General features: G+C 42.0%; 1 protein-coding gene across 24 annotated transcripts in view; it reads left to right on the top strand.

The window, feature by feature from the left end:
• Sox6 (SRY-box transcription factor 6) overlaps positions 1-27,647 on the top strand; it is a 610,295-nt gene that overhangs the window by 518,711 nt on the left and 63,937 nt on the right. For 19 of the 24 annotated variants that reach the window (XM_045144830.1, XM_045144813.1, XM_045144812.1 and 16 more), the window contains 3 exons: positions 10,238-10,387; positions 15,751-15,934; positions 19,358-19,548. In XM_045144830.1, coding sequence (XP_045000765.1) covers positions 10,238-10,387; positions 15,751-15,934; positions 19,358-19,548 — 525 coding nt within the window. The remainder of the gene's footprint in view (positions 1-10,237; positions 10,388-15,750; positions 15,935-19,357; positions 19,549-27,647) is intronic. The other 5 variants (XM_045144834.1, XM_045144835.1, XM_045144833.1 and 2 more) reach the window with 2 other exon arrangements.

Raw genomic sequence — 27,647 nt, 5'->3', positions numbered from 1 at the left:
GCTATACTTCCTGCATTGCTTTGTTGACATTGAAGGGTTCTGAGAAGTAAAAGTATTTGTAACTCTTTCAAATAATTATTTTTAAGCTCTCTCTTGTCACCTCTCCTTTGGTCTGTAATGACGTGTGTGTTACTGACACATTTTCCTCTCTACTAAACAAGCTCTAAGTCAGGCTTCTTGATCACCTCTGGTCTGCCACCTCACAGCTGATGAATCCCCTCTCAATGGCATACCTTGCTTACATTGTTTTGCAAAGGTTACAAAACCCAGGAGTTCTCTGGGTATTATTAGAGAACTGAGCTGGATTTGGGCTTGGTATTAGGGAGCACCAATGCAATACACACCTCCACTTCTCTAAGATGCTGCCCTTCCTACTCAGCTTGCTAGGCTAGTGTGTGGCATACAGGCAGAGCGGCGGTTAAGGCAGAGAGCTGTGAGGGGCAAGGCCTCCCCTATATTGTGTGGCGCTGTAGCAAATGTAAATAAAGGGGTTGTCATCTCCATTAGCCCATGAAATCTGGCTCTGTTAAATAGCATCTGTGCTTATCTTTCTGTTTTTTTGTTTGTTTGTTTTGTTTTGTTTTGTTTTGTTTTGTTTTCATTTTCCACAAAGTGGAGAGGTCAGTTACATTTGAGGGAGCATTTTGTTTTCTCCTTGGGTCAGAGTCTGGCAGACTACTTTAAAGTGCCCTTACTAACTGAAATGACAAACACAGGTGAATCTACTCCAGGGAGAATTTGGTGTGGAAAGTTGTGCTATGCATCTTAATGTTTGTTTGTCACAAAGTGGAGAATCCCTGAGCCAGTTCAATGCCTGTCTGCCTCGTTCTCCCGTCCCCACACATGCCTTGCGGGGCTCTTGGTTGCACCCTGCCACTCTCTGAAGCGAGGACGTTTTAGCTGTCCTCTGCTGCGGCTCAAAGGTTGGTTGGAGAAAGGGATCATTGAGATCAAAATTATGACTCAGTCATACCGTATGGCTGCAGTGCCATTAAGCATTCTTTCATATCTGAGGACTGTGGACCGCTGTCTTGGAACTGTTATGCATGTGGAAATGCTTCCTGAGAACTCAGAGCAGCAGTCACATCTGAGGCTCTCTGGTGATAAGACTTGTCTGGTGGTGAGGAGTAGGAAAGAGGTTTCCCTGTGATGCACTAGATGCATTATTTAAAAGAATTTGATTCTAAAAGCAGAAAAAATATGGGCTTAAAGGTGAGATTGGCTCTCAAATGGGTAATGATTCCTATCTTACATAAGTATTATGAAGCTTAAGTAGAATAATAAATTCAAATACCTAGCAAAGTACATGGCTAAGTTTAATATTCAATTTGTATTTTTTGAGTTAAGTTATGAATGACTGGAGGTGGTGATTGAATGCCTGGAAGGATAGGTCTGTGAAAATCATATGATTTTGAAGAAAAAGGCCTTATACTTTTCTCCATGGCATTTTCACTTACTTAATGGAGATCTTACATATGTTTATCACAGAAAGCTATTAAAAGCAGGTATTTTGCTCTTCATAAATGTAGATACATGGTGACAAAACCCATTATAATTTGGCATTACTTTGGTTTTGGGGGGACAAAAAATGCTTCTTCTTCCCAACAGAGCGGTGATGTAATGGGGCTGACATGGGACCAGGGTGTGAGCCTGCAGGACTCACGCACTTCACCACGAGGCTGATGGAGCCTGGAAGAGCCACCACTCTGCCCTGAATCCAAGCGCACTTAGTTATTAAAGTGTCCCTAGCTATAGTTATAAGAAAGACATCACAAAGGGCAGCCTCGGCAGTGTATGGAACTCTCAGAAATGTTATCAGTCTGTATGTGTAAAATTGTGAGAGCATCCGAGGGTTTTCTTAATCCAGGTTATTTTAGAAGGTTAGTCAGTGGTTTAGTAGTAAAGCATGGAAATATGTGCTGTGTCCTGGCTTTAGTTCATTGTTCTTGCTGAATACCTGTCTTATGGGAATAAATGCTATGGTTATAAATGTAGTCTTGCTATAGCCTACTCCCGGGGTGAAGGCATAGGAAGTGAGCATCCTGGAGGTGATCAGGCCCTCACAGCCACCTACAAGGAAGCAACCCTCACTTCACCAAACATGAAATTTTCTTGTGCTTTAGCCTTGGATATTTTAGCCTCCAGGTCTGTGAGGAATACTTTCCTCTTGTTTCTTCATCACCACATTTATAGGATTTTGTCATAGTAAATGGACCAAGACAAGCCTCTCCCTCACCTGCGTCCCAGCCAACTCCTCTTCCATTCCTCCAGCTCTCAGCACTCTTGGCATGTTTCTGTTTCACAAAATTTGCCCATCTTTTCTGTCTCAGAACCTTGGCGCTTGATGCTTTCCTGCCAGTCTTTCCTCCCATAAACTCCCACTTAAGGGAAATGTTATATCCTTGGAGAAGCTATGCTGGCCCTCCAGACAGCACCTAACGCCTCTGTTACAGGGTTTCTCCACATTTTGTACTTGTCTCTCTCAGCACTTTCTAACCATAATTTCACATATACTTTCTAAGCATTTATTTCATGTCACTTTCTCGTATTAGCACCACTTACCAGGTGCCATTGCTGAGTTGCTTATTGGTGCACCTCCAGTATATAGTACAAGGTTTAATTAATTGGTATTGAATAAAGATTTGTCAATGAGCAAATTAATCAAGAGTAGAAATGTGTTTGAAAGGTGCAAAGATTTATCATAGAACAGTTTGTACTTTAAATGACATTCTGGTGATGTTAGAATGAAAGCCACAAAGTTCCTCTGGCTCCAAAACTAATTGTGTTTGAAAACTGCTGCTTCTGAGACCACTGCTTACCCGCAGAATGAGGACATCAGACTTGCTCAAAGGACATGCAAAGACCTTTTCTGTTCCATGTGCTGTGCCACTGTTCTGCTTTCCCAAGCTTTCTTGACAACTGCCATGTTTAAACTAGTGCTCCGATAAATGTTAGCAAGAAAACACAAATAGCATGTCATAGTGCTCTGTAGAGTATGTGTGAGTTTATAATTTTGAGAAAAGCTCAATAAGGCTCAGTTATTTATTTACTTAATTATATTTATTTGAGAGATGAGAAAGAAGAAGAGAGAAAGAAAGAGAAAAAGAGAGAATATGGGTGCACCAGCACCTTCAGCCACTGCAAACAAACTCCAGACACATGTGTCACCTTGTGCATCTGTCTTACATGGGTTGTGGGGAATCAAACCTTGGCCCTTTGGCTTTGGAGGCAAGTGCCTTAACTGCTAAGCTGTCTCTCCAGCCCAAGTCTTGTTTTAAGTTGCATGCACTGCATATATTTTGTATGCATTTTGAATAAAGAAGCAATTCAATATCCCAAGCAATCACTGAACATTTTATACAATTAAAATGGAAAATCTATATTTGCAGAACAGTCTTCACCAAATTTAAATGTTTGTGAGACTTTTCTGAGCCTGGTATACATTTAACTGCACTGTTGATTTCTTAAGCCTCAATTGTATATAGGAATAAATATTCATTACTATTATGACTGTGGACTATGATCTAAGAATTCTACATAAATAAACATTTTAAACTCTTATGTAATAGTTAATCTAAATTTGACTTTTCTCCTTCCTAATCTCTTAGTTTGCAAAGATATTTCTTAATTGAAGTCATGTTATAAGAATGACTAGTATCTTTACATTCTTCCCAAAAAGATAAAGGGCTGGGGAGATGGTTCAGAGGTTAAAAGCACTTACTTATAAAGTCTGCTTCCCTGGGTTCAATTCCCCAGCATCCATGTAAAGCTGAATACAAAGTGGCTCATACATCTGAAGTGTCAAGAGAAACTTGCACGCACACATGCATACACACACATACATACACATGCACACACACGCACACATGCACATGCACACACATGCATACACACATGCACATAAACACATACGTGCGCACACACATGCACACACATACACATGCACGCATACACACATACACATACACACACATAAACACATACACATGCACACACACATGTGCAACACATACACATACATACACATGTGCACATGTATTCATAAATAAATAATACTTTCTGAATGATGCAGTATCAGAGAAACATGAGACTTCTTGGTAACTATCCTGAAAAGACTAACCCTACTCCTGAGTTACTGCTCAGACTACAGTTTGTATTACAAAAGCTTAATATGAGTCAGTGAAGCCAATATTCCTTGAGCAACAAAACACAATTGTTTTATTTTATTAATTTTTTAGGTGAGCACAGAAAGTGATAGGTTTCTTCATGGCATCTTCATTCATGTTTCATTATACTTTGCTCTCTTTCATTCCCCTCCCCCACTGCCCTCATGAAATAATATAACTTAACTGTGACATATTCCCTGTATTTTTAACTCAATGTTATAAAATTATCATTACATGCATGATAAATCTGACCATGTGCTACCTGTTACTTCATGAAGACACTTTCTTTCCTGTATCATTGATCTACATAGTCTTTTAGTTCAGAAAGTATTTCTCAGGTATTTGTGTTTTACAAGGGCACTGTGGTTAGTGCTAGGCATTCAAACATAATTTGATTGATCATCTTTTCAATAACCTTATAGTCTACAAGGAGCAGATACGTGTACATAATGGAATACAAGGTTACAATATGATGGGCACCACCAGAAACATGTAGACCCCTGAGGGTTAAGGATCCATATTCACATCTCTAGGGCTGTGTGCTTGGTCCAAGACTGAATCCCTCACTCCTAACACAGAGCCTCTTATCTAGAATACATATTTAGCCTTAGAAGGCAAGCTGTGAAATTGTTTTGTAAATGTCCAGTGAATGGCATTCTTATTATCCAAATTAAATCTGAAAACTTCAACTTGAAGGTACAACTTGTAGGTTTTGGTAGGTACAATGCTTTAGGTAGAATATTTTACTTTTCATGGATCCATTTTCACTTCCATCTCAAGGCTCTTTTCTCTCTATCTTACATTGTTCCCAGTGCTCAGTTTGCTCAGATCTGTCAGCTTCATGGAATGTGGCCGTGGCTCCTCCTGCCTCTCATGGATGAGGTATCACAGCTCACAAGAACCAGTTCTAAGCAGTCTTAGGAGTTGTGGTTCTTATACAGATTATTGGACACAAATATGAAGTAAATGAGTATCACAGTTTTAGAGAAACTAATTAATATTACTGTTTCCAAACATCAACTCTGTTGTTCAATCAATCTTGAAGTATTCCTATATTGAGTCATCTCTTTAAATAAAATCTTTTTTCCAAAGATGTAATTTATGATTATTTGAAGTTCCAAAAATATTTAATACTGAGTAAAATAAAATGGACTTTCTTTTTATCTTCTGAATTATCAAGGTAAATAAGGTATACAAGATTTCTGAGGGCTTATAGATCTAAGGTTTGATGGCTCTTCAGTGTTCTGCAGTAGAATGTATTGGTTATAACTTCAGCAACTCTATGGCCAACTCCTTTTCAAGGTGTAACCACCTCTGTTCATTTCACATGAAGCAGACTTGCTGACTTAAATCAAGCAGAAACTTCATAGATTCTTTGATCCTCACCCTACCCCTCTTTTTCAAGACAAGATCTCCTATAACCCAGGATGTCCACGAACTTATTTAGCTAAAAATGACTTTGAATTTCTGATCCTTCTGCTTTTACCTCCTGGGTGCTGGGATGACAGGTGTGCACTGCCATGCCCTGTGTACATGTTCTGCGAGTGAACCCAGGACGTTATGCATGCTAGACAACTAACTGCACTACACCCCTTCCTGGGTAAATCTCAAAGGAAGAGATATATCAGAGTAAAAAGAACAAAACGACAGCCTTTCTTTTGCCTAATTCTAGCAGTTTAGCTCTTGTACATGTTTCTTGTCACTGAGTCATCGCATATAGAATTATGAAACTTTAATTTCTTTAGAGGCTTGTTATATTAGAAAAATTGTTCCAAAGAAAGCAACAATCATGACATAGGCACATCTGGCTCTTGCAAATTATTCTTTATTAAGCTTTCATTTAATTACATGTGCTGAAAGGTCTGTTTTTGATTACTGTAATTTTTTTATTTGTCCATCTGAATGATAGTAATGCTGGAAATTGCTCACAAACCACCTGTTTTTTCTCCCCTTCGAGTATGACAAAGTTTGAGCTATTTTCTCTGCAGTTGATGAACTAGGAAGCTTTCTGTTTATTATGCTAGAAATTGGACTATCAAGGTGATGGTTTAATCTTGATTATAAGAGGAAAAGAAAATATTTGAATAAAGTTTTTAAGCATTAAATAGTGTTAAGATTGGGATATCTGACTTCTTGTCAACCACAGCAGATTAACACACTTATTTATTGCCAGGTTCACATAAATCCTAATACAGTGACAATGACAGATTATAGGTATAAACCTTTGAGTAGAAGTAGAAAGACAGGCGGGTAAAAGCTTTGAGAATATTAGAAATTGATAGGAGAGCTGTAACTGTCATCACAAAAGAGAACACTGATCAACACCTGAAGGCCTCACCCATTACTGAAGACCAGGGTAAGAGAGAGAATGGTAGACAGGATAAAATTGATAAAAGATGATTTCTCTTCAGCCCCATGTGACCTGGTAATTGCTACCAATACCTCGTAGCCTGCAGTCTTGAGAAGCTGCCTTCTCAGGTTTTAATCTTGGGTTCCAGGCATCACTGAGGCTCCTCTAATGATGGCATACAAGTTCATCTCCCATCCAAGGCAAGGATTTGAATGCATCCCTCCAAGAATATAGTCCAGTGTAAGAGAAACAACCTGTGGGTATTACTGTTTCAGATTCTTCAAGAAAACCTCACCTGCTGCAACATTACTTTGTACTGAAGCCTGTCATTCAACAACACCCCACACATTTAGACTTTCTAGCAAGATTTTGATGGTGTCACTCATAGAGGAAGAAGCAATCAGTCAGTAATCACCAGAGACTTTAGGAGAAGTTTCTAGTAAGGAAGAAAGATCTTACAAGAAATGAGAGACAGCTGCCCAGAGAACAAAAGACAAAGCAAATCCCAAACCTATTATTAATATTGTGCAGCAGAATAATGATCAAAATGTTATTAAATAAAAGCTCTCAGGGAACAAACGTCCATCCTTAAAGTATAGAAGGGGAGACTTTAAAAACTCACAGACGTCTTGGAAGATAAATTTGAAAAAAACTCCATGTTAGAGTCTAGCTGAAGGCTGAAGAGTGGATGTAAAGGGGGAAAAAATAGAGCAGAGGGTCAGTGAAGAATTCCAACACTACTTTTATGAGTTTATGGGCAAATACTGGGAGAGAAAGTCATGCATAAAAATCCCCGGAAAGATTTCTAGAATCGAAGCACACTGTTTTACAGGGGAAAAGGCTGAATTTCCAGAATAATGAACATAAAAGATGAACACTGCTCACAGTGAAATCTCCAAACACTTGGTCTAAGGGAAGAGCCTGAGGTTCTCAGAGGTGGAAACTGATCCCACACAAAGGGTCAGAAATCAGAATGACCTCAGACTTCCTTAGCTATAAGAAAAAAGACAATAGATGATTATTTTGGAATTCTAAGGTGGAATGATTTTCAACTTAGAATTCTTTATTAAGTTCTAATCAAGTAAGAAAAATATAATAATATTTTCCAGAAACATAAGTCCTAAAAATTTAACACCCCATGCACCTTTCTTAATTATTTCCGGGAGGGGATGCCCAACCAGAAAGAGACAGCTAACTAAAACAGAAAGACAAGGCAGGCAGAAACAGACTCCATCACAGCAGAAGCAAAGGGCATTCCGTATCCCATAGATCTGCACTAGGCCTAGAGAATACACTAGTTCTGACTGCATCAAGAGTGTGGAAACTTAATCCTAAGAAGGGCATCGACAAGGAAAAAAATAGATACAAAGATTACCTAGTACTATATTGGGCTGTTTTACAGTCTCTTGGAGAGTTTGTGGATAAGTAGTGATAGTTACAAAAAGCAAAGAACAAAGAAAGAAAGCAAATAGAAAATGAGGGGCTGGAGAGATGGCTTAGTAGTTAAGCACATGCATGCCTAAAGTTCCTGGTTCGAGGCTTGATTCCCCAGAACCCATGTAAGCGAGATGCACAAAGTAATGCATGCATCTGGAGTTTGTTTGCAGTGGCTAGAGGCCCTAGTGCACCCATTCTCTCTCTCTTTCTTTCTCTGTCTCTTTCTCTCACTGTCTATCTTTTTCTCTCAAATAAAAAAATACAAATAAAAAAGAATAAAATAGAAAATGAAGCAAATTATGTATATATATGTAATATATAAAATATTCATATATATATACATATATACACACACACACACACACACACACACACACACACACACACACACACATGAAAAAGTTAAGAAAATGGGGAAAAGTCAATGCCAGAACTAATTCCTATATTTTCAGTACTAAGAAGGCAGAGAGAGTAAAATCCATAGTTCAAAGCCAGCATGGCAACTTTGTGGAACATTGTCTCAAAATGAAAACAAAAAATGGTCTGGGGATATAGCTCTGTGGTAGAGTGTTTTTCTGCATAAGGCCTTGGATTCAATCTCCAGTACCATAAAAAAGAACCATAAAATCTCTAGTACCATAAAAACGTTCCATAAAATCCCCAGTACTGTAAAAAAAAAAAAAAAAAGTAAGAGGGAAAGAAAGGAAAAAGTAGAATTTATTTATTTATTTTTATTTATTTGAGAGAGGAAGAAAGGAGAGAGAGAGAGAGAGAGAGAGAGAGAGAGAGAGAGAGAATCGACACACGAGGACCTTCAGCCATTGCAAATGAACTCCAGACACATGCACCACCTTGTGTATCTGGCTTACATGGGTACTGGGGAATGAATTGAATCTGGGTCCTTTGGCTTTGCAGGCAAATGCCTAAACTGCTAAGCCATCTCTCCAGCCCCCCAAAGTAGAATTTATTATATTCCCAAACAATAATAAATGTCTAAGGAGGCAGAAAATGTGTGGACATTAATTTAAAATGGGTGATGTTAACATTAAGAAATCAGGAAGAGAGTCAAGACAGCATACATCCCGAGAGTGGTTGGCAGTATCAGAAGGCTAGTCTTTCATCATTGTACTGTGTGAGGACAGCAGACATGGGCAAAGCAGTCTATAAGCTCCTACAAGTAAGCTGATACATATCAGTCAGAACAGTTAAGATCGAACCTGATGGTCTCCAAGAGTGAGGAGTGAGGTAGGGGGATCGGTGTGGGAAAACCAAGGTTATTGTTCATACCCGTGGAGGTGTTCCATTACACAAGAGGACCACATTGCTTTCTATTGCCTTTTCATTCTCTTATTAGACTCTGTACAACATTACTTTGATAAAAGTTAAAAGTATATAAAAGGAGGTAGGTTTACCTGTCTTTCAATCTTTGGCCTAGATTCAGTTAAATGATATAATTGAGGTAGATCACTTTAATCAGGTTGTCTGCTTAGCACGTGTCTGGAAGGCTGAGCTGAGAGAAGAGTAAGACCATTGGTTTGCCAAAGAGAACTATATTTCAGACAAGTCTGGGAAAGACCATAGGAATAGTGAGGATAAACCTGGAGTCCCAAGTGATGGGAGGACCCAGGGCAAACCAGTGAGCTGCCTGGCCTCACAGGAAGCACTTTGTTACAGCCTTAGCTCCTGGGCAGGCCAAATATGCTTCACGTTGCTTCTGTGGCTACTGATCTGGCTATGTGCTGTTGAAGATTACTTGATGCCTAGAAACAAGTCCCCTATATTGTGACAGCCACTGGTCATCTGGTAGGATCAGAGTGCTCAGAGGAGAATGCCAGATGCCGAGGGAGAACCTCGTCCCCCGGGGAGTTCAGCTTAGCTTCTTGTTAGCTCAGAGAGAATGAAATCGCATGAGTGGCCATGCTACACGAACAGTTAGTGAACGCTGGACACTAGAAAGAACCATAGAGACTACTCCTTTGTCAAATTCCTTTGCATATAGCCGAAGAAACTGAGCTCTGGAGACCCAGTCTTGCTCCAAGGCTGCATTGTCATTGCTAGAAGAAATAGGCCCAGAGCCAGGCCTCCAGTTTCAGGGCACTTTTTTTTTCCACTGTAATTTTGTTTTTGTATTTTCCTCTTAAAAAAACAACAAAAAAAAAATTAGTGAAAGAGAAAGAACAAGGCTATAGTTATCTGACAATATGCTAAGACTTTTTTTTTTCCTTTTCTGATTCTGTTTCAGCTGCATTTAAAGAGATCAATGTTTTCCTTCTCTGTTTTGCAGCAGCTCTACGCCGCCCAGCTGGCCGGCTTGCAGGTGTCACCTGGAGCAAAGATGCCATCAACTCCACAGCCACCAAACACAGCAGGGGCGGTCTCACCTACTGGGATAAAAAATGAAAAGAGAGGGACCAGCCCTGTAACTCAAGTTAAGGTACTTACTTTGTGGGATGGTGGAGTGAGTTTGGAAAATAATTTCAGAGGAAAGGTAGGGAAGGAGGCTGGTGTGAAGGGCAAGACGAAGCCCAGCCGCTCTGTGGCACAGCTCGCTGGCGGCACTGAGAACAGGTGTGCTGCTCTTTGGATAACAATAGTGCTCTATTGTGGGATCTTTACCTCGCTGCACAACCTCACCTCTCAAAATGCTCTCCTCTGGCTTCTGGCTTTGCGTTTTAAATGTGCATTGGCACAGACTGCCACGGCTTTATTGCCAGTCTCTGTCACAGACTTGGGTCTCTTCTCTCCATGCTCCTCAGACAGGTGGAGGGCAAGTTTACAGTCAGTGTCGGTGGCAGGAGGACCCAGAATTCTTCATTTATAAAAGCGGGAGGAAGAGAATCTGAAGCTGGCCTCACATGCTTTACTGAAGGTCTCTCCTTCAGACTGGTGACAAATGGAGGTGGCATTCGCTGCCCGGTCATGACTTAGATGCCATGTGATTATGAAAGGCCTTTCCCATATTATGAAGCATTTAGTAGCGGTTGCCCCCTTTCTCTGAAATGGGGCAATCGGGAGGTACTTGTAACAAAGGAAAACCGGTGTTTCCCTACTCCTGATATGTGCCCCAGCTGGCACCTTTACGTGGTACAAGCTGGCTTTTATGAATGTGTTTGTTCATATGTTGAATTAAGAAGTTGAAGTCATTCAGAGAAGCAGTTTGAAGTAACTGATTTACCTACTTGGAAAAGTATGTTATGTGTGGACCACCATACTGGAATGTGACAAGAGTAATGTATTAGAGCATTTTTGCAATTATTAAATGTTCACATAGAAAACAATTGAGGCCAGTGTTGGATGCTGAAACTGGTTTATTTCATAAGAATTTGCAGATAGGGATGTTCAGATTCAAGAAAATATGATAAAAACATTTCCTCCAATTATGAAAGGCCAAAAAGAGAACATCAAGAGAACTTCGCCCTCAAATCTAAATGTAATGCCACACATTATTTTAGAATCTCCAGAAAAATCAGTGGAAATTGTGTTTGGTTACTAAGCTATTGAGGCATGGCAGAGGGCACCGTGCCTCTCCTAAGATGAGAATGGCAGGCTTACAGAAACCATTTTGACAAAGAATCAAAGACAAGGAGCTTTATTCTCAGTTGTCAGAGCAGGAGTGTGCCACACGCCAGTGACTTGAGCTATTTGAGTATTAAATATTTTAACATGAAAAAGTCATTTTGTAAGTAAGCTGGCCAGCTGGAACTGCACCAAACCAAGCCCTTACTGGATGAGTAAAATGTTCCCTGGTTAAATTCAAGTTTATATCAGCTTTAACCATTCCATCTTTGTGGGCCAACTGAATTTTATTACTCACTTGACCACATGCAAATTCTTAAGGCGTTCTCTCTATAATTTCACTTGACTGTGTTTTATGTTAACAACAAAGGAAAGATTTCTTATACTTAGATCATTCATTGTGTAAGTGGATAAAAATATATAAACCAAGACATGAAGTGGGTGTTTTTAATTTAATGTTCCTATTATTGAGGAACTTCTGAAAGCAACCTCGGTTTGCTAACTGAAGGAATTACAGTCACCAAAATCTCTCATGCTTCCCACTATGCCATTGTTTTCCCTCTGTGTAACGTGAAGTATCTGAAATTCAAATAGGACACAGGCAAGGGTCACCCAAAGTAACCAAGGTAAATGTGAATTGTTCTATATACCTTCATAACTCTCAGCATTAAAAGTCAGAAATACTTGCTCTACCAGCTTTACTAGATGTGCCACTTAGGCAAATTGCTTAATTTCTCTTTGAGCCTTTGTTTTCTTCTCTGTGAAATGAGTAAGGCTCTGAAACGAGTCTAGATTGATGCATATTCACGAGGCTGTTTGTAGTGAAGATGCTCATGGTGGTGCTATGGGAGATGTGTGACTCAGGTTGGAACTGTAGTATCTGGGTAGATGCTTTCACATGGAGAAGGAGCCACAGTCACTGGGCCATAGGCATCTTCCCTAGGCTCCTAGCATAACAAATGTCTTTCCAACAGGGTGAGGCTACTGTTGGTCCTTAGAAAATGTCCTTTCTGATACGCTGTGCTCATCAAAGGTAGGGACTATGAAAAGCTCTACCAGAAGTGCCACAGACTCCCACTATTCTTACACTTAAGAAGCATGGTTAGTTTCTCAGATAATACATTCCAGAGTGTTGACATGGTGGTTTGCCTTGTAGGTACCTTTTAGAGAATAGATTTGCCTGCCTCCTAATCTCCTATAATAGCTGTATTTACTATCTTATCTAATTCCATCATCTGGATCATATTGGGGTTTACTTGAAATTCATTATTTTTTTTCTTCCTTACTCGTTTTATGTTTCTTCATGAGCCTGGTGATTACTGGGTGGACGCTACATGTTGTGAATTTGATGTTGCTGGAGTTTGTGTCTCTATATATCTATGAATTTATTCTGAGACACAGAACTCTTTGATCCTTTCTAGGAATACATTTCATATTTGTCAGGAATGGTCAGGATAGCCATTAATCTGATGATGCAGCCCCAGTAGGAGACAGTGGCCCTCTGGAGACTTTCCTATGCCCTACATGTCAAAATCTTTGCACTCAGATGATGGGAATGAAAGCCAATGCCAGTACTTGGCAAACCATGCCGTTGTTTTGCTTACTGCTTTCTGGTAATTTCCCTTGGCCTCAGGTGGCTCCCTCAGGTACATTTACTGCCCAGTGTCAACTAAATACATAGAGCAGTGTTTCTTGTACATTCTCTTGGCCTCAAGTGGCTTTCTCAGATGCATTCAGTCAGCTAAATACTTAGGCAGTCTGTTGACGATCCTGAGCATTCTCTCTCTGCATAGGTCTCTCTTCTTTGGTAACTTATGTCACACTTCCTACCCATGTCAACATCCCTAAACACTGAACTCTTCCTCACAGAGCCTGCCAAGCACAATTTATAGTTGTCTGGAAACCCCTTCAAGAGAGTAAGCCCAGGGCTGGAGCTCATTCTACTTATTTCTCTTCTTACAGGGGTCCCCGTCCTGGGCTCCTGTTATAGTTATCTGAAGTCCATTGTTTAAGTCAGTGCTTTTCTGTGTCCTGAGGTTGAGTTATGTAACCTGGGAAAGTAAACCTGGTTCATGTTCCTCCTTCATGGTTGATGGAATGAAAACCCTGTAGGTGCTAATTATTGATCTATAAAAATAAACAATAAGTTAGAGCACACCCAAAGTTGAAAAGGACAGTGCAAGTGCCCTGTACTGAAAAAGTCAGAGGGAAAATGTGAACATTAAGAGCCAAGGCAAAGCAGACCTTCATTGAGTGTCTACAGATGTTAAGTACAGTGTGTTAGATAAACAGCACACTGGACAGGACTAGCGGAAGCTTAGAAATGGCAGAAGAAAATATTAGTGAAGGCGAAGATCAAGCCACAGAACTTTCTAAAATGAAACCCAAGACAAGTTCTCCTACTGCTATGGGACAACATTAGGTATTCCAGTTGATGCAGTTGACTTTCCAGCATGAGGAGAAAAGGAGAGAAATTGATATGTGGAGAAATAATGGCTGAACATTTCTTGGATGTGAGGAAAATGCCAAACTCAGATATTTTGGAAGCTCAGCCATCCCCCAGATAAAAGAAGCATGGAGAACACTGACCCAATACTTAGCGTATGCTTCACTGTCTTCACTCCAATTTAGATACATGTGAAAGAAGTAGTGAGATATCTTTTAAGGCAAAAAGAGGAAAGTTGTGACTTAGCACATCAGATGACTTTGGCATCCATGCTCATAACCTTGTTTCTTCAAAACATGTTCCTGTCTAAATATAGATTAAAGAACCTTGCAGCATAGATGGATCAGCTTGGTTCTCCCCAAGACCAAAGCAAACCACAACACAAAAGCAAACGAGCCAGAGGATAGGGCAGCACTGCATTTATAAACGAAGGACTTCGTTCCTTTAGTCATTGTGTAGAAAGGCTGGAGAACTAAGGTTTGGAGTCCAATTAATCTGACTCACATTTTTTTCTCCATGTATGACCTTTGAGAAGTGAGTTTTGTCATCTTGATTTCCATCTTATTTGTAAATTTCGAGGAGTACTGTCCACCCTCATAGAGCTTTTGATGCCTAAATGGGCCAGTCTGTGTGGGAATGCCTCATGCATTGTTGGTGTATCATCACTTTTGGACATGTTCTTATTGGTGTTTCTTCCCATCCTCCTCCCTGACTCTCTTTTTGTTAGAGATTATTTAGTTTAAGGCCCTCTTTTTACTGAGGAAGAAACAAAGCCCTGGTGAGATCACATGTTGACCTAGGGAGAGAACATTCTGTTATAGAACTCTGTTGTATATTTTAAATAATGTTTTTAATAGCAAGTTCTCTTCACCATCTCAGAAGCAAAAATACATTTGTTGATGATTTTGTTTTAACCACAATAATGCAGATCTTCAAACTGATCCTTTAAAGGCATATGCTCATATTATAAACATTTCTAGGATGATAGGAGTATTGTTTGCAGGCATTTGATGTCACAAATGAGCACAAGGAGCTTAACTTTCAAGTCACTGGCTAACCTAGAGCTACAAGGCAGCGATCTGAACACTGTGCTAGTGTAGAAGGATCTGTGTCTTAAAATAGACTTTCTGTAAATATATGTAGCAAAGAATATAACAAGACATCACTTTAAACATGAAAAATAAATTGCATATAGCATTGCATGTAAAACATAATTATAATGTGTGCTTGCTCTTTGCAAAAATTAATTTTAAACATGACTAGAGACCAGAATATAAACCACGAAGAGCACCCACACCCAGAAAGCCACACAGAAGCCATGGTGTGGCGTGTGGCTCTGTGGGCAGAGGCCTGGGACATCAGAAGAGGGCTTCCCATGTTTCCATTTTTAAAGTACTTGCAATTGTTTGATTTAAAATATATATTAAAAAATTAGCTCCCAAGACTATTTATAGTTACAGGAACTTTTCAGAGAGAATAATAAGAAAGCACTACAGAGCTACTGAAATTTTAAATAATTCTTTGTAAATGCCCTAGGTTAATTTAGATCCCTGAAAACACATTAGGAAATTAAGCTGTAATGTGAGCTAATTCAGATTTTAATTTGGCAAAAAGAATGATCCAACTACACAGTTAATGTAAATAGAAGCATAACACAGGAAATTAATGAGGTTTCCTCCCATGAATCTTCAAGGAGGTAGATAATTAGCTTCTTTTGTTATTATCGTAGGAGAATGTGGCGTTGTCTCTGAGGTGGAAGATAACTGTGGCTTACCAAGTGATAATGTGTTTCATTTGTCTTGTTTTAAATAATCATTTATGTTAAACTCTTGTAGGACGAGGCAGCCGCCCAGCCGCTGAATCTTTCGTCCCGACCCAAGACAGCAGAGCCAGTGAAGTCCCCGACATCTCCCACCCAGAGCCTCTTCCCGGCCAGCAAAACCAGCCCCGTCAGTCTGCCCAGCAAGAGCACGGTCCCCAGCCCCATCACGGGCAGCCTGGGAAGAGGATCCTCTTTAGGTAAATGGCCAACTCAACACCAGGAAGACACTTATAAATTGGACAAAAGAAAGCAAACCTGTTTGATGACAACCCTGCTATTGGGCCCAGCATGTTTCTTAGTCAAAAGATGATATCTTCTCTATACTAAGGCAAAGCCTAGGATAGTTTCTTAAGTGATTAGAAGTTTTGGACAATATCATAAACCCTCTAGGACCTATTCTTCACATGATGACATTAGATCCAGCCAACCCAACATTTAGGAAATTCTGTGTTTGGTCAGTGCTTTGGCCCTAAAGTAACTTTCAGAGGAGTTCTTTGGCTCCAAAGTAACCTGTTAAAAGTATAAAATTTCTTAGAAATGCTGTATTTTCTGGCTGGGGATATGGCTAAATAGATAAAGCATTTGCCACTCAAGCTGGAGTGTCTGAGTTTGATTCTCAGATCCCCCATAAAAAGGCAGCCAGAAGCCACGGCAGGCTTTTGTAATCCCAGCATGCTGAGAGTGAGATGGGGGTGCAGATGGGAAGTTTTTGTAAATTTGCTGTGACTGCAATACAGTACACCAGTGATATCCAGAGAGAGAGAGGAACCCTGTCTCAGATGAGGTGGAAAGGCTAGAAGCAACCCGAAAGTTGTCCTGTGACCTCCACATATGCTGTGGTACACATGTTCCCAGACTCACACAAACACACCTGTATACACACACACACACACACACGCACACACACTTATTTTTTTTCTTTTCCAAATATACTTTGAAATGTGCCACAGTTATCCTGTGTCAGTTTCGCATTAAGACAAACAAGGATGGCATGCTTTCTCTCTAGGGCTCTGGGTCATCATGGTCCTCTTCCTTCTCGCGCTGCCACATGTACTTTCAAGGTTCTCTGGGGATGTTCACAGCCCTGTTGAAAAGTATGGAGGGGAAGCATGGGATTTAGCAGACATGTTTAAACCAAGAGCCTTCACTTACTAGCTTGGTAAAAATTTACATTTTTAAAAAATTTATTTTTATATGCTTATTTATTTGAGAAAGAGAGAGAGAGAGAAGAGAATGGACATGTCAGGGTCTCTAGCCACTGCAAACAAACTCCAGATGCCTGCACCACCTTGTGCATCGAGCTTACATGGGTCCTGGGGAATTGAATCTGAGTCCTTTGGCTTTGCAGACAAGTGCCTTAACTGACAAGGCATCTCTCCAGCCCCAAATTAGCATTTTAAGTGGACCTAACCTCCAAGAGAAAAGTATTGCTGTACCTCACGGGTTGTCACAGAGACTAAAGCGCAGTGCAGTGTGAGACGTGCTTCCCCGAGTGCCGGCACCTGGAGCACACTCCTTTTGGGAGCTAGGGATGGGCCAGCACATAAGGGTCCTTGCACGGGGTGAAACAGCAAAGGGAAAAGCACCTGTCTGAGAGTACTAGCATGATGGTTGCTCTACTGTTCATGTGCATTAATTTCCAAATTACAACAATGTGATTCAAAGGGGCTGAGGATTAAACCCAGTATTTCTTCACCATGAGACATTCCTTGCAATGTCAAGCCATGGACAGTTTATTTAATAATAGCCTAAAATGTTCATTATGATACATAATACAATGTGTGGGTGTGACTACTTTTACAGTTATAGAGCAGTCTTGTCTATTGGATTTCACTGGACTTCTCACAGTTGTGTTGTGGATTTGGCAGGGTGGTTCTTGCAGGTAGAATGACTTGTACACAGAACTAAGCTACTAGTGAGGAGAATGATACCTGGACTCCAGGTCCACTTAGACATAATTCAGTGCTCTCTTAGGGAAGTCACAGATGCAAGGCTTGATGCACTGTGTGAAGTATAAGTGAATCTTTTGACAGTGAGATGTCCATATTCCTCACTGGAACTCCGGACATTGGGGTCTGTATAGCAGCCTCTTTTGCTTTCAGTCTGGATGCCTTTTCAGGAAGCCAGAGGTTTTCCTCTGAAGTTAGAGGTGTCCTCATAGGAGAGAGAAGTGATTCACCTCAGTGTGTAAGTGTGAAGACTATCTTCTGGCTAGGCGTTTGGAAGTTGTGAAGCCAGAGGAAAGAAAGCCATCAAGAGCCCAACAGCAATGCCATTGTTGGTGATGCCTTTCTCTAACTCATGTCTCCACTATGTTCAGGAGGCGTTTGTCCACCAGCCTCAGAACTTAGCCCTCTGCGGTGTGTTCTTAGGCCATGAGCTGGGTGGGCTGGAGTGATTGCGCCTACAATTGAACAGCACTCCTGTCCAGATAGGACTGCACAAAGGGGGCTTTTTATCATCATCCTCAGAACAAAAGATGTGCGTTTTCTGTATCCTGCAGAGTAAATGGCTTTTAAAAAACTATTTCACAGGTAGTCTCAGCTCACTCATGTATGAGATGTATTGCACACGTACAACATGTATAGGGTTATAGTATTGTTTTCTGTGACCCTAATGTCTCTGTGAGGTATACACACACACACACACACACACACACACATACACATATACACACATACATACATACATACAGACACACACCCACGAGTTCCCCTCCATGTGCACAATACAATGAACATGCCAGCCCTCAAAAAAGATCATGTGCTATGGAAGCTGAAATCTATTCATCATCATTGCCCTCCTTTTGTCTAAAATGGAAAAGAAACAAATCTAAAGTACTCATTTAAGCTGAGTAAAAAGCAAGGCATAGAGAAAAATTAGTTTTAGCTGGAATTTTTCCCTCTGGGTAACCTGGAATATAATTGAAGCACATGCTTGTTCCTGCTGTATTGAGGATGTATGCTCCTGTGATGCCATTGCTCCACATGCAGGCTCCCTGTCACGAGGATGGGGCTGCGAACAGCGGGAGTCCAGGTTGGGGGAGGGGGTGGGTTGTCGTTCCCTGGGTAAACAACTGAGGCAGCATGATGAGTGGAACGCTTCATCACCCAGGCAGCAGTCGGAGAATGGAGAGCTTGTGTGTCCCTCGAGCCCCTCGTTTCCCCGGTGGACACAAGCACACATTCAGCCGTCACTGAAGTGCACACAGTCCTCATAGTCCCTTTGTTGCTAAGCCTAAAACAGCTTCCCTACATGAACACACCCAGTATGACACAGAACCTGGACAGATCTCTCAGCCTCCTCTCTGCCCATCTCCTCGTCTCCTTCCTTTACCCCACACCACAGACCAGAAGACATTGTACACGTAGTCTAGACACATGGATGCACAGTTGGAATCTAGGACCATTCAACCCACTTAGCCTGGAGTGCTGGGGTATCCTCCAATACTATCAGCCCATTCCAACCAGTATAGTGTGGCTGCCCTGGCTTTCTGTGCTCTGTGCCTAGTACTGTAGGGTTTTCTCAATAGGAAATGAACCCCTTCCTTAATCAGAGAATGAAGGATTCTATTAGGGAGCAGGTTGTAACCCCTGTAATATTGCACCCTGTGTATGCAGACATCCTGTCCAGCCTCAACTCTCCTGCCCTGTTTGGGGATCAGGACACAGTGATGAAAGCCATTCAGGAGGCCCGGAAGATGCGTGAGCAGATCCAGCGGGAGCAGCAGCAGCAGCAGCAGCCACATGGTGTGGATGGGAAACTGTCCTCTGTGAACAGCCTGGGGCTCAACAACTGCAGGAGCGAAAAGGTAAAGCTTTTCCACTTCCTCCTCCCTGGCCCTTCCCTCTTCACTTTCTCTGTTAGACTCTTTCAGGCTTCTACACATCAACATGCTGCCTAAAACTTGGGGTTCCAGCTCCAGGGCTGCCTTGTTTCCTATACAAACATGTTGTGTGTCACACTACGCTCAACAAGCTACCCTTTAATACCTAATGCAATTATCTCCTAGCACCCAACCTCCCTGCCTACTGGTGTGTCTCTGTCACATGCTGGAATAATTAAGGTGTCTTCTAATAAAGGGTATGAATGAGACCATTAGAACGAGAAAGTAGAAGCCAGTCAGGTGCTGCGGCGGCTGCAGGGTGGTTGTTAGTAGAGGGCATCTATGACGTCATTGGGAAGAGGCGTGGATGGAGCAGCGGTGCGGCCCGTGGGGGACCAAGTGCAGGCATGCCAGGCAGCAGGAGCCACATGTGTAGGGACACATGGCCAGGGTGGTGCCGCAGAAGGAACAGCAGGGTGTGACTGTGAGCTGGTAGTGTTAAGAGGAGTGTTCTGCCTCCTGTAGAAGAATAGAAACAGAGACTGTAGGAGACAGTCTGAAAAGCTGTTCTTGCCTAATGGAACTAAACATTCCTTTAACACATAGGAATACCTTACTTTTGAAATCTATATATTTATTTGATCCATTCATTCATTTGTAAGCATTGGACTACTATATTAGGGACAAATGAGTGCCACAGGGAAAATGATAACAGTTTTAAAGTAAATTTTAAAAATATTTTATTCACATATTTATTCAGCAAATGAAGATGGTAGCCTATTGAGGTCAGGACCACGAGCCTCCTCTTTGTCTCAGTCCTTGGTACTTGTCATGGAGGTGCTGAGGCAGGGATCCCATGCAGAGGATAAGCCTGCAGTCTTCCTAGTTCCTAGATGGGATTTTCTCAGCATATGGAAGAAGTGGGAGGTCATGGTGCATTAGTTTACCTGTGCTTTCTTCTCAGAGGCTTGGAGACATAGAGATCTGGGAATGTGGGTGTGTTCTCCTCCTGAGGCTGCTATAACGAGCACACATTGGGGTGCTTAAAATACCAGGTCTTGGGTGCTGGGGAGATGGCTTGGTGGTTAAAAGTGCTTGTAGAGCAAGCCTGACTTGCCCTGAACTCACTCACATAAAGCAGGTAGCTAATGCATCTATAATCCCAATGTGCAGTGGGCAGCAGAGTCAGGTGAATCCTGAAGGTCACAGTATATACAAGAAAGACCTTGCTTCAAACAAGGTAGAAGGTAAGGACAGACACCAGAGGTTGTCTTCTGACCTCCACATACATGCTGTGCAGAGAGAGAGAGAGAGAGAGAGAGAGAGAGGAAGGGAGGGAGGGAGGGAGGGAGCACGTGGGGCTTTGTGCTGTCATGGTGTTTGGCTATGGAGCACAAGGTGGAGTCTCTGGGCTGTGCAGGAACATCTGGTCTCTTTCTACCTTCTGGCTTTCCAGCTCTGGCCACTCCTGGACTTGCGGCTGCTCCAGTTTCTACCTGTTTCTCATGCTTACCTTCTCTGTGTGTGTCTGTATTTTAGGGCCTATCTAACCACAGTGACCTTACTTCAACGTACATTACTCTAGTAAGTTAAGCAACTCTAGTTCAAAAATAAGGTTCTGCTTGTAGGTACTGAAGGTTGAGACTTGAAACCATCTGTTCAGGGCACAATCTACCCTGGTGTACGAGGACACAGAGCACTGTGTAGCCAGAATCAATCTCTTCACCTCATTGCTCTACTCTGGACCATGCTAGGAGACAGTTGGAATTGAGGGATGGGAAGGGTTTTTGGGGAATGTGAGAATGATGGGCCTCTCCAGGGTGAATGTGATCAAAGCCCTCACATGGGCTAGGAGATTCTGAGACTTATGGAAGCTTAGTGAAGACTGGCTTCTACCCTCTGTTCTCACGTCACCATGTGACTGACATCAGCTCCCATGTCTGCTCCTTGTGCACCCTCACAGCGTGGGTATGTGTCCTCACTTTTCCTTATTAAACCTGAGGTCCTGTTAGGTCTTGAGGACCTTGCTTTTCTCCATGGTGCATCACTTGTATGTGGCATAGGCACATACCCTTCATGTAGAGATAGAAAACACGCACACTAAGCTATAAACTTGAATACTCTGAATGAATCATATAATGCCAGTCACTGCTGCGATTCTGGGTAGCTGGGTACCCTATTTCTCTCTGAGTGTGCCATCCCACTCTGGAACAGTTACAGCAGCAGCTTGTAGGCCACCGACTCTTTAAGAGTTGCATGAGTAGGTAGCTATATATGATACTATGTGGTTTTGGAACCACAAAGCAACAAAAGCATTGCCCATCACCCCCCCCAAAAAAATCTTCTGACAGTAACATTAGAAAGCAACATAAAGTCATTCTTTGATATGTAGTCATCCGCCAGAAGAAAAAGCTGATCATCATCATCTTTACCCCGTTAGCTGCCATTAATTGTTCAGAATTGTTAAGTGAGCAAAATAGTCACTAGTGATCCAGAGGGTTTCTTGGTGAAGGTGATAATTTAAGTCACAGTGAAACAAGGTACATGTGGTTGTGTGAAGCTCAGTTACTGATACAGAGTAGGCTCTGCTGATCTTATGTTCCCATCCTGTTGAGCTCAGTCACAAGTGACAAACATAGTCACCCCCTCATACACAGGGGACACATTTTAAGTCTCCCACTGCATTCCCAAAACTGTAACCAATACCACAGTCAACATATATACTATGTATATATATATATATACTATGATTTTCATCTCCAAAGATATATCTCTGATAAAGATTAATTCATGAATCAGACATAGTAAAATTGACAGAAGTAGCTAATAAATAGAACAATTATTACAAATGGTAAGGAAAGTTATTTGAACGTGATCTGTCCTGAAATATCCTACTGTACTCATCCTTATGCTGATGTGAGATAATACAATGCTTCTGTGATGACGTGAAGGAAAGCATGGGGCATAATGGCAGCTTGAAGCTACTTTGCAAGGCCCACTTGAATGCAGGCCCTGTAGTACTGAGAGTGCTGAGTGATACTGGAGGCTGTGTCTGAGGACCGTGGGTGAGTGTGGACACAGGAAGGACTATGCAGGAGGAGTTGATGTCTCATCATGCTACCCAGGGAGGTGTGCAGTTCATTCTTACAAATTGTGTTCAGGGCATAAAAATATGGCTCAGTGGTCAAAGGTGATTGTTTGGCAAATTGCTTATTTCTTTATTTTTATTTCTTTATTTTAGAGAGACAGCAAGATAGAAAGAAAGAATTGGCTTGCCAGGGCCTCAGCCACTACAATTGAACTTCAGATGCTTGTGCCATCTAGTGGGCATGTGCGACCTTGTGCATGCCTCATTTTTGTGCGTCTGGCTTACATGGGATCTGGAGCATTGAACATGGGTCCTTAGGCTTGTCAGGCAACCTTAACTGCTAAACCATCTCTCTAGCCCCAAATTGCTTATTTCTGGACATTTTTACTTACTACTTTCACACTATATCTGAAAACTTAGGAAGTGAAATCATAACTAATATCTTTTGGTAGGTTTTGTTTATGAATTTTTCCATAAAGGCCTTATTATCCCCAAAGGGAGAAAGATATTCAAGTACTTCTATCTGACAGCTGTTGTCATGGTGACCAGGACATTGCTCAGTAGCACTTGTGTCCTCTTAGCATGGACATGAGTCTCCACTCTTTTCTTGATGACCTGAGGACCTGCTTACTTGGAGACCATGAGCAGCTACAGTTGTCTGGGTCTAAGGCACATGCTGTTCAAATCCCAGTGCTTGGTGAGGCTGCTGTGTCAAATACCATAAACGGGGTGGGAACAACAGTGCCAGACGTCTAGACCAGACTGCCAGCAGGTGCTCGCATGGAGTAGAGACAAGGGTTCTGACCTCTTCCTCTTCTTAGAAGGCAAATGCTTGTTGCATGGGGGTATACCTCCATGATTTTGTCTAATCCTAGTCTCCCCAAGGCCCACCTACAATTATCACAACACTGGGGATTAGGGTTCAACATGGTTATTTTGAGGGGAAAAAACTTCAGCTGATTGTACCATACATATTGGGTTCATTCGCAGTTGAAGCTGAAATTTGAATGTTGGTGCTTTTAACTTTAAATCCCACAGCTTAAGTATTTCTTATTAACTTTTCTTAATTCATTTGAAAGGAAGGCATTTGAGCTTTAAAATGATTAAACTATTTTTCCTTGAAAGACATGAAAAAAGAGGGATGAGGATAACTTTGAACACATTAATAAACCGCAACCTTAAACATGTCATGCTGAATAGACTGGGTTGCCCAAGGGTGAGCTGCACAGTGTTTCCAGAAAACCAGGAAACTGTGGCTTCCGTGTTGAAGGAAGTCATGGTATCAGTAGATAACTTAGCTGGGGTTGCTTTGGGGCTCTGAACAAGTCCTTCTGCTGAGGGTCCCCGTGGTCATGAGCTCTTCTTAGTGTGATCTCCCCCGGGATAGCATGCCTGGTGACACACTCATGTGTGTGTCTGTAGGTGTTTTGTGGGGTCTGGAAAGCTCATGAGGTGACTTTCTGTCAGACGAACAAACCCTGCTACCGACCTCTCTCCCTGGTGATTCATGACTGAAACACCACCTTAAGTTCACATTTCCTGAGGGGTGTTACCTTGCCTTCTGCAGATCAGATTTTCCTGTGACAGAAAGGTAACTAGATAATGTGCAGTGAGGCTGAGAAATGGATCGTGACAAATCCAGTTCACCTGTCTTCAAAATGCATGCCATGGAATTTCTATCCCAGGTTTCTTTAAATATGAAGGCCCATTAGTTAGATTTATGAATTTGCTCTTTGTAAGCCATGGTGTAATTTTAGATATCTGTTCATAGTGTTACTGTCATAAAACCTTGTAATTTATCTAGCACATGTCTTCTCTCTTATTTAGGTATTCTTTATGAAACAGGGTGGCAACATCTGGCTTCCCTGGGAAGAAGAGCACTAGCTAGAGGGTATTAGCAGGGCTTCACAGTTCTACTCCCCTGGCATCACCACCCGTGGAGAGGAGAAGGCAATGTTGGATGGATAGATAAACAGGTTGCTCTAGGTTGCAGCCTCAACTCCAGCCTCTGGAATACCCTGCAAAGCATCAAGGGTGTTATGCCATTCATCAGTGGCCCATGTTAGGGGGAGGAGGCAAACTTTTGTATCCTTGTACCAACCCATCCTTGGATGAGGGCTACCCCGGGAAGAGAACTCGATCTTGGATGGGATGACTGTCTTCAGCTGAGGCCATGCCAAATAGGACTGGAAGAATCTTCCAGTGCTGGCAGGGGACCTGGGCAGTGTATCACAGTGATGCTGTTGCCTGCTACATTTAGTCACATTAAATCTGCACAGCACAGACTCCGTGCCACCAGTGTGGGCTAACACGCACAGCATGAGCCTAGGGACACTTGTGTTTATATGCCACACTCAGGCTCATGTGTGTCCCCATAAATACACACTTACCCATGGTGTGTTTCACTTTACTGAGCAAATCCCTCTTTTGCCACTTCAAAATGAATGTTTTGACTTGACCAACTGGAACGGCACCAATGGAGTTGTTCTGGTGGTGTGCCCGGGTTGCTTAGGTTTGTTAAATATATAGATTGTAGGTACAGTAGACTGTAACGGCGCCACAGGAGCTGTTCTGCTCCATCATCTCAATGTAGCCTCTGCGTGTGGACAGAGCATCCTGCTGGCAGAAGTCTGAGCTGCTGCCCTGGACTTGAGCTGTCGACACCAAGACCACCAGCCAGCTCCAGCCAGCCCCATTCAGTGCCAGCACAAACAGAGCACGTTATAGACAAATTCCTTTCCAGGTTCTGTTGTTCTGACATCTCTAAGATAGTCTTTTCATGATAATGATGCGCAGCAGAATTTCAATCATGCTGCTTGTTAATGTCCTCAGAGCTGAGCCCAGGGCATATGGGTAACAAGAGAGGGGTGGCAGGTTCTTAGCGAATGGTCTGTGGTAGCATGCTGTTAATTCCCTGACCTAGATGTGTGAATGCCGACTCCATATCAGGGGTAGAACACTTTCTTCTGTCGGGGTTGTCCCATCATAGCTGCTCAAACACGAGTACTACATATGTATACATACATGTGGCCTGAGCTGTTGCGCCCTTGTCTTCTGGAAATCTCCTATAAAAGATGCCTGACCTTGTGAGATGCCAAAATGGCTATAGTGGACTCAATTACCACACCTTATCTACTTCTGAAGTGTATTGGTGTGATTGGAGCTGCACTGTGGGCTGGAGATGTAGATCAGTGGCAGAGTGCTTATCTAGTATACTCAGGGTCCTGAGCTCAATTCCAACACTATACAAACCAAAAGAAACCAGACCAACAAACAATAACAACCACAGAATTCCTGAAGAGTGAACGTACTGGAGAGTACATTGCATTTAATTTTGTGCCATCACTTCTGCTACCGATGGGAAATTGGGACCCAGTCAGAGGAAAGGACTTGTTAGCAGACACCGTGGACCTGTAGCACAACAAATGAAATCTCACTGTTCCTAATTCCACTTGCTGATATTCCCACATGAAAACAGTACTGCATTCATCCCTTAATCTTCTGGTTTGTGGGGGTTTTTTTTTTTGTTTGTTTGTTTTTGTTTTTTTTTTTTTGTTTTGTTTTTTGAGGTAGGGTCTCGCTCTAGCCCAGGCTGACCTGGAATTCACTATGGAGTCTCAGGGTGGCCTTGAACTCACAGCAATCCTCCTACCTCTGCCAACCGAGTGCTGGCATTAAAGGCGTGTGCCACCATGCCCAGCTCTTCTGGGTCTTTAAACTTTGAACATGCAAAAGTAATTTTTACATTGGCAGTCTTAACCTTTGAGACAAAGGAAAACATTATGAAGCATAAAAGCATTGTGCCTCTGCTCTCTGTAAACAGGTCACCTTCTGCCTTGATGTCCTTTCCTCTAGAGCTGGAAACAGACTGAAGGATACAAGTATAGGCGAAGAAACAAAGGAAGCCTCTGCAGCTGCTCGGCAGCAGAATCAGAGGCCACTCAGGAGATTGCAGAGAGCATAGATTTGGCCTTGAGTCACTCTGGCTTTCTCTTCTCCCTGCCTTGCTTTCTGACCCTGTCACCTAAGTAAAGTGCTTACCCTTTCTGGTGCTCAGTGGCCATACATACAAAATAAAGGTGGCCATCCTTTCTTTGAAGGGCTGTGTTAAGGCACACATCTTGCACAGGAAGTGCTCAGTGATATGCTTCCCCACTACGGGCAAGTTTGGTATCTGTTCCTATCAGCTTTATGCCATCGTCTTTCTCACTTTTAGATCTTAGTTTGTACAATATGTTGCTAATTTTATTAGTTTCTCTTATTTGATACTCTCTAGTGAAATTGGATCAACCTATTGCTCCCTGGGCCACAGCATCTTCCTAAGAATACATGGAGGTCTCCGAAGCTCTCAGCAGGCAGCCTTCTCAGGGTCATGCTGTTCCTCTCCCTGTTCGTTCTTGGGACACTTGTATGCATGAGCGACCTGAGAGAATTGGACAGAGCCCACGTGATGATCAGATTCAAAGTGACTATGTCACTGCTTTGGACCCTCCTAATTTAATACCTTTTTAATATTTCTATAAAAGAAAAATTAAGTTTAAGATTTTTAAACATATTTATGCTTGATAGTGACATGCATTTTTTTCTTGTCAAAGTGGTATGAGTTTTCAATTGAGTAAAATAGAAAACAATAATGCAATCATGTAAATTTGTTCCTAGCTGCATTGATATTCACACAAGTGTAGATGTTTGCTCCTTATCCATACTTTGCCTTGTGTCAGAATGCAGCATCAGACTTATGCCAATGTGAAGCTTCCACCTCTTTACCAGAAAGAAAAGCTTGCTGAGAGATCTTCTGTATCACACAGGCAATTGCCACCCAGCTCCCGGTTATTGACACTGATCCAGACAGGCACTGGTGCATGACAGGCTAAGTTTAGACAGAAGATCAATACAGCCATACAGCAAGAAGTGAACTAGGACTGTGAGTAAATTGTTTGGCAAAGTGTGTTAGGAATGGAAGAGCTGCTTGTACAGATCAGTGACATCTTACTGT

Source organism: Jaculus jaculus, chromosome 3 (genome assembly GCF_020740685.1).
Source record: "Jaculus jaculus isolate mJacJac1 chromosome 3, mJacJac1.mat.Y.cur, whole genome shotgun sequence".
Classification (NCBI taxonomy): domain Eukaryota; kingdom Metazoa; phylum Chordata; class Mammalia; order Rodentia; family Dipodidae; genus Jaculus; species Jaculus jaculus.
The sequence above is the reverse complement of the archived record's forward strand: the minus strand, read 5'-3'. Positions and strand labels throughout refer to the sequence as shown.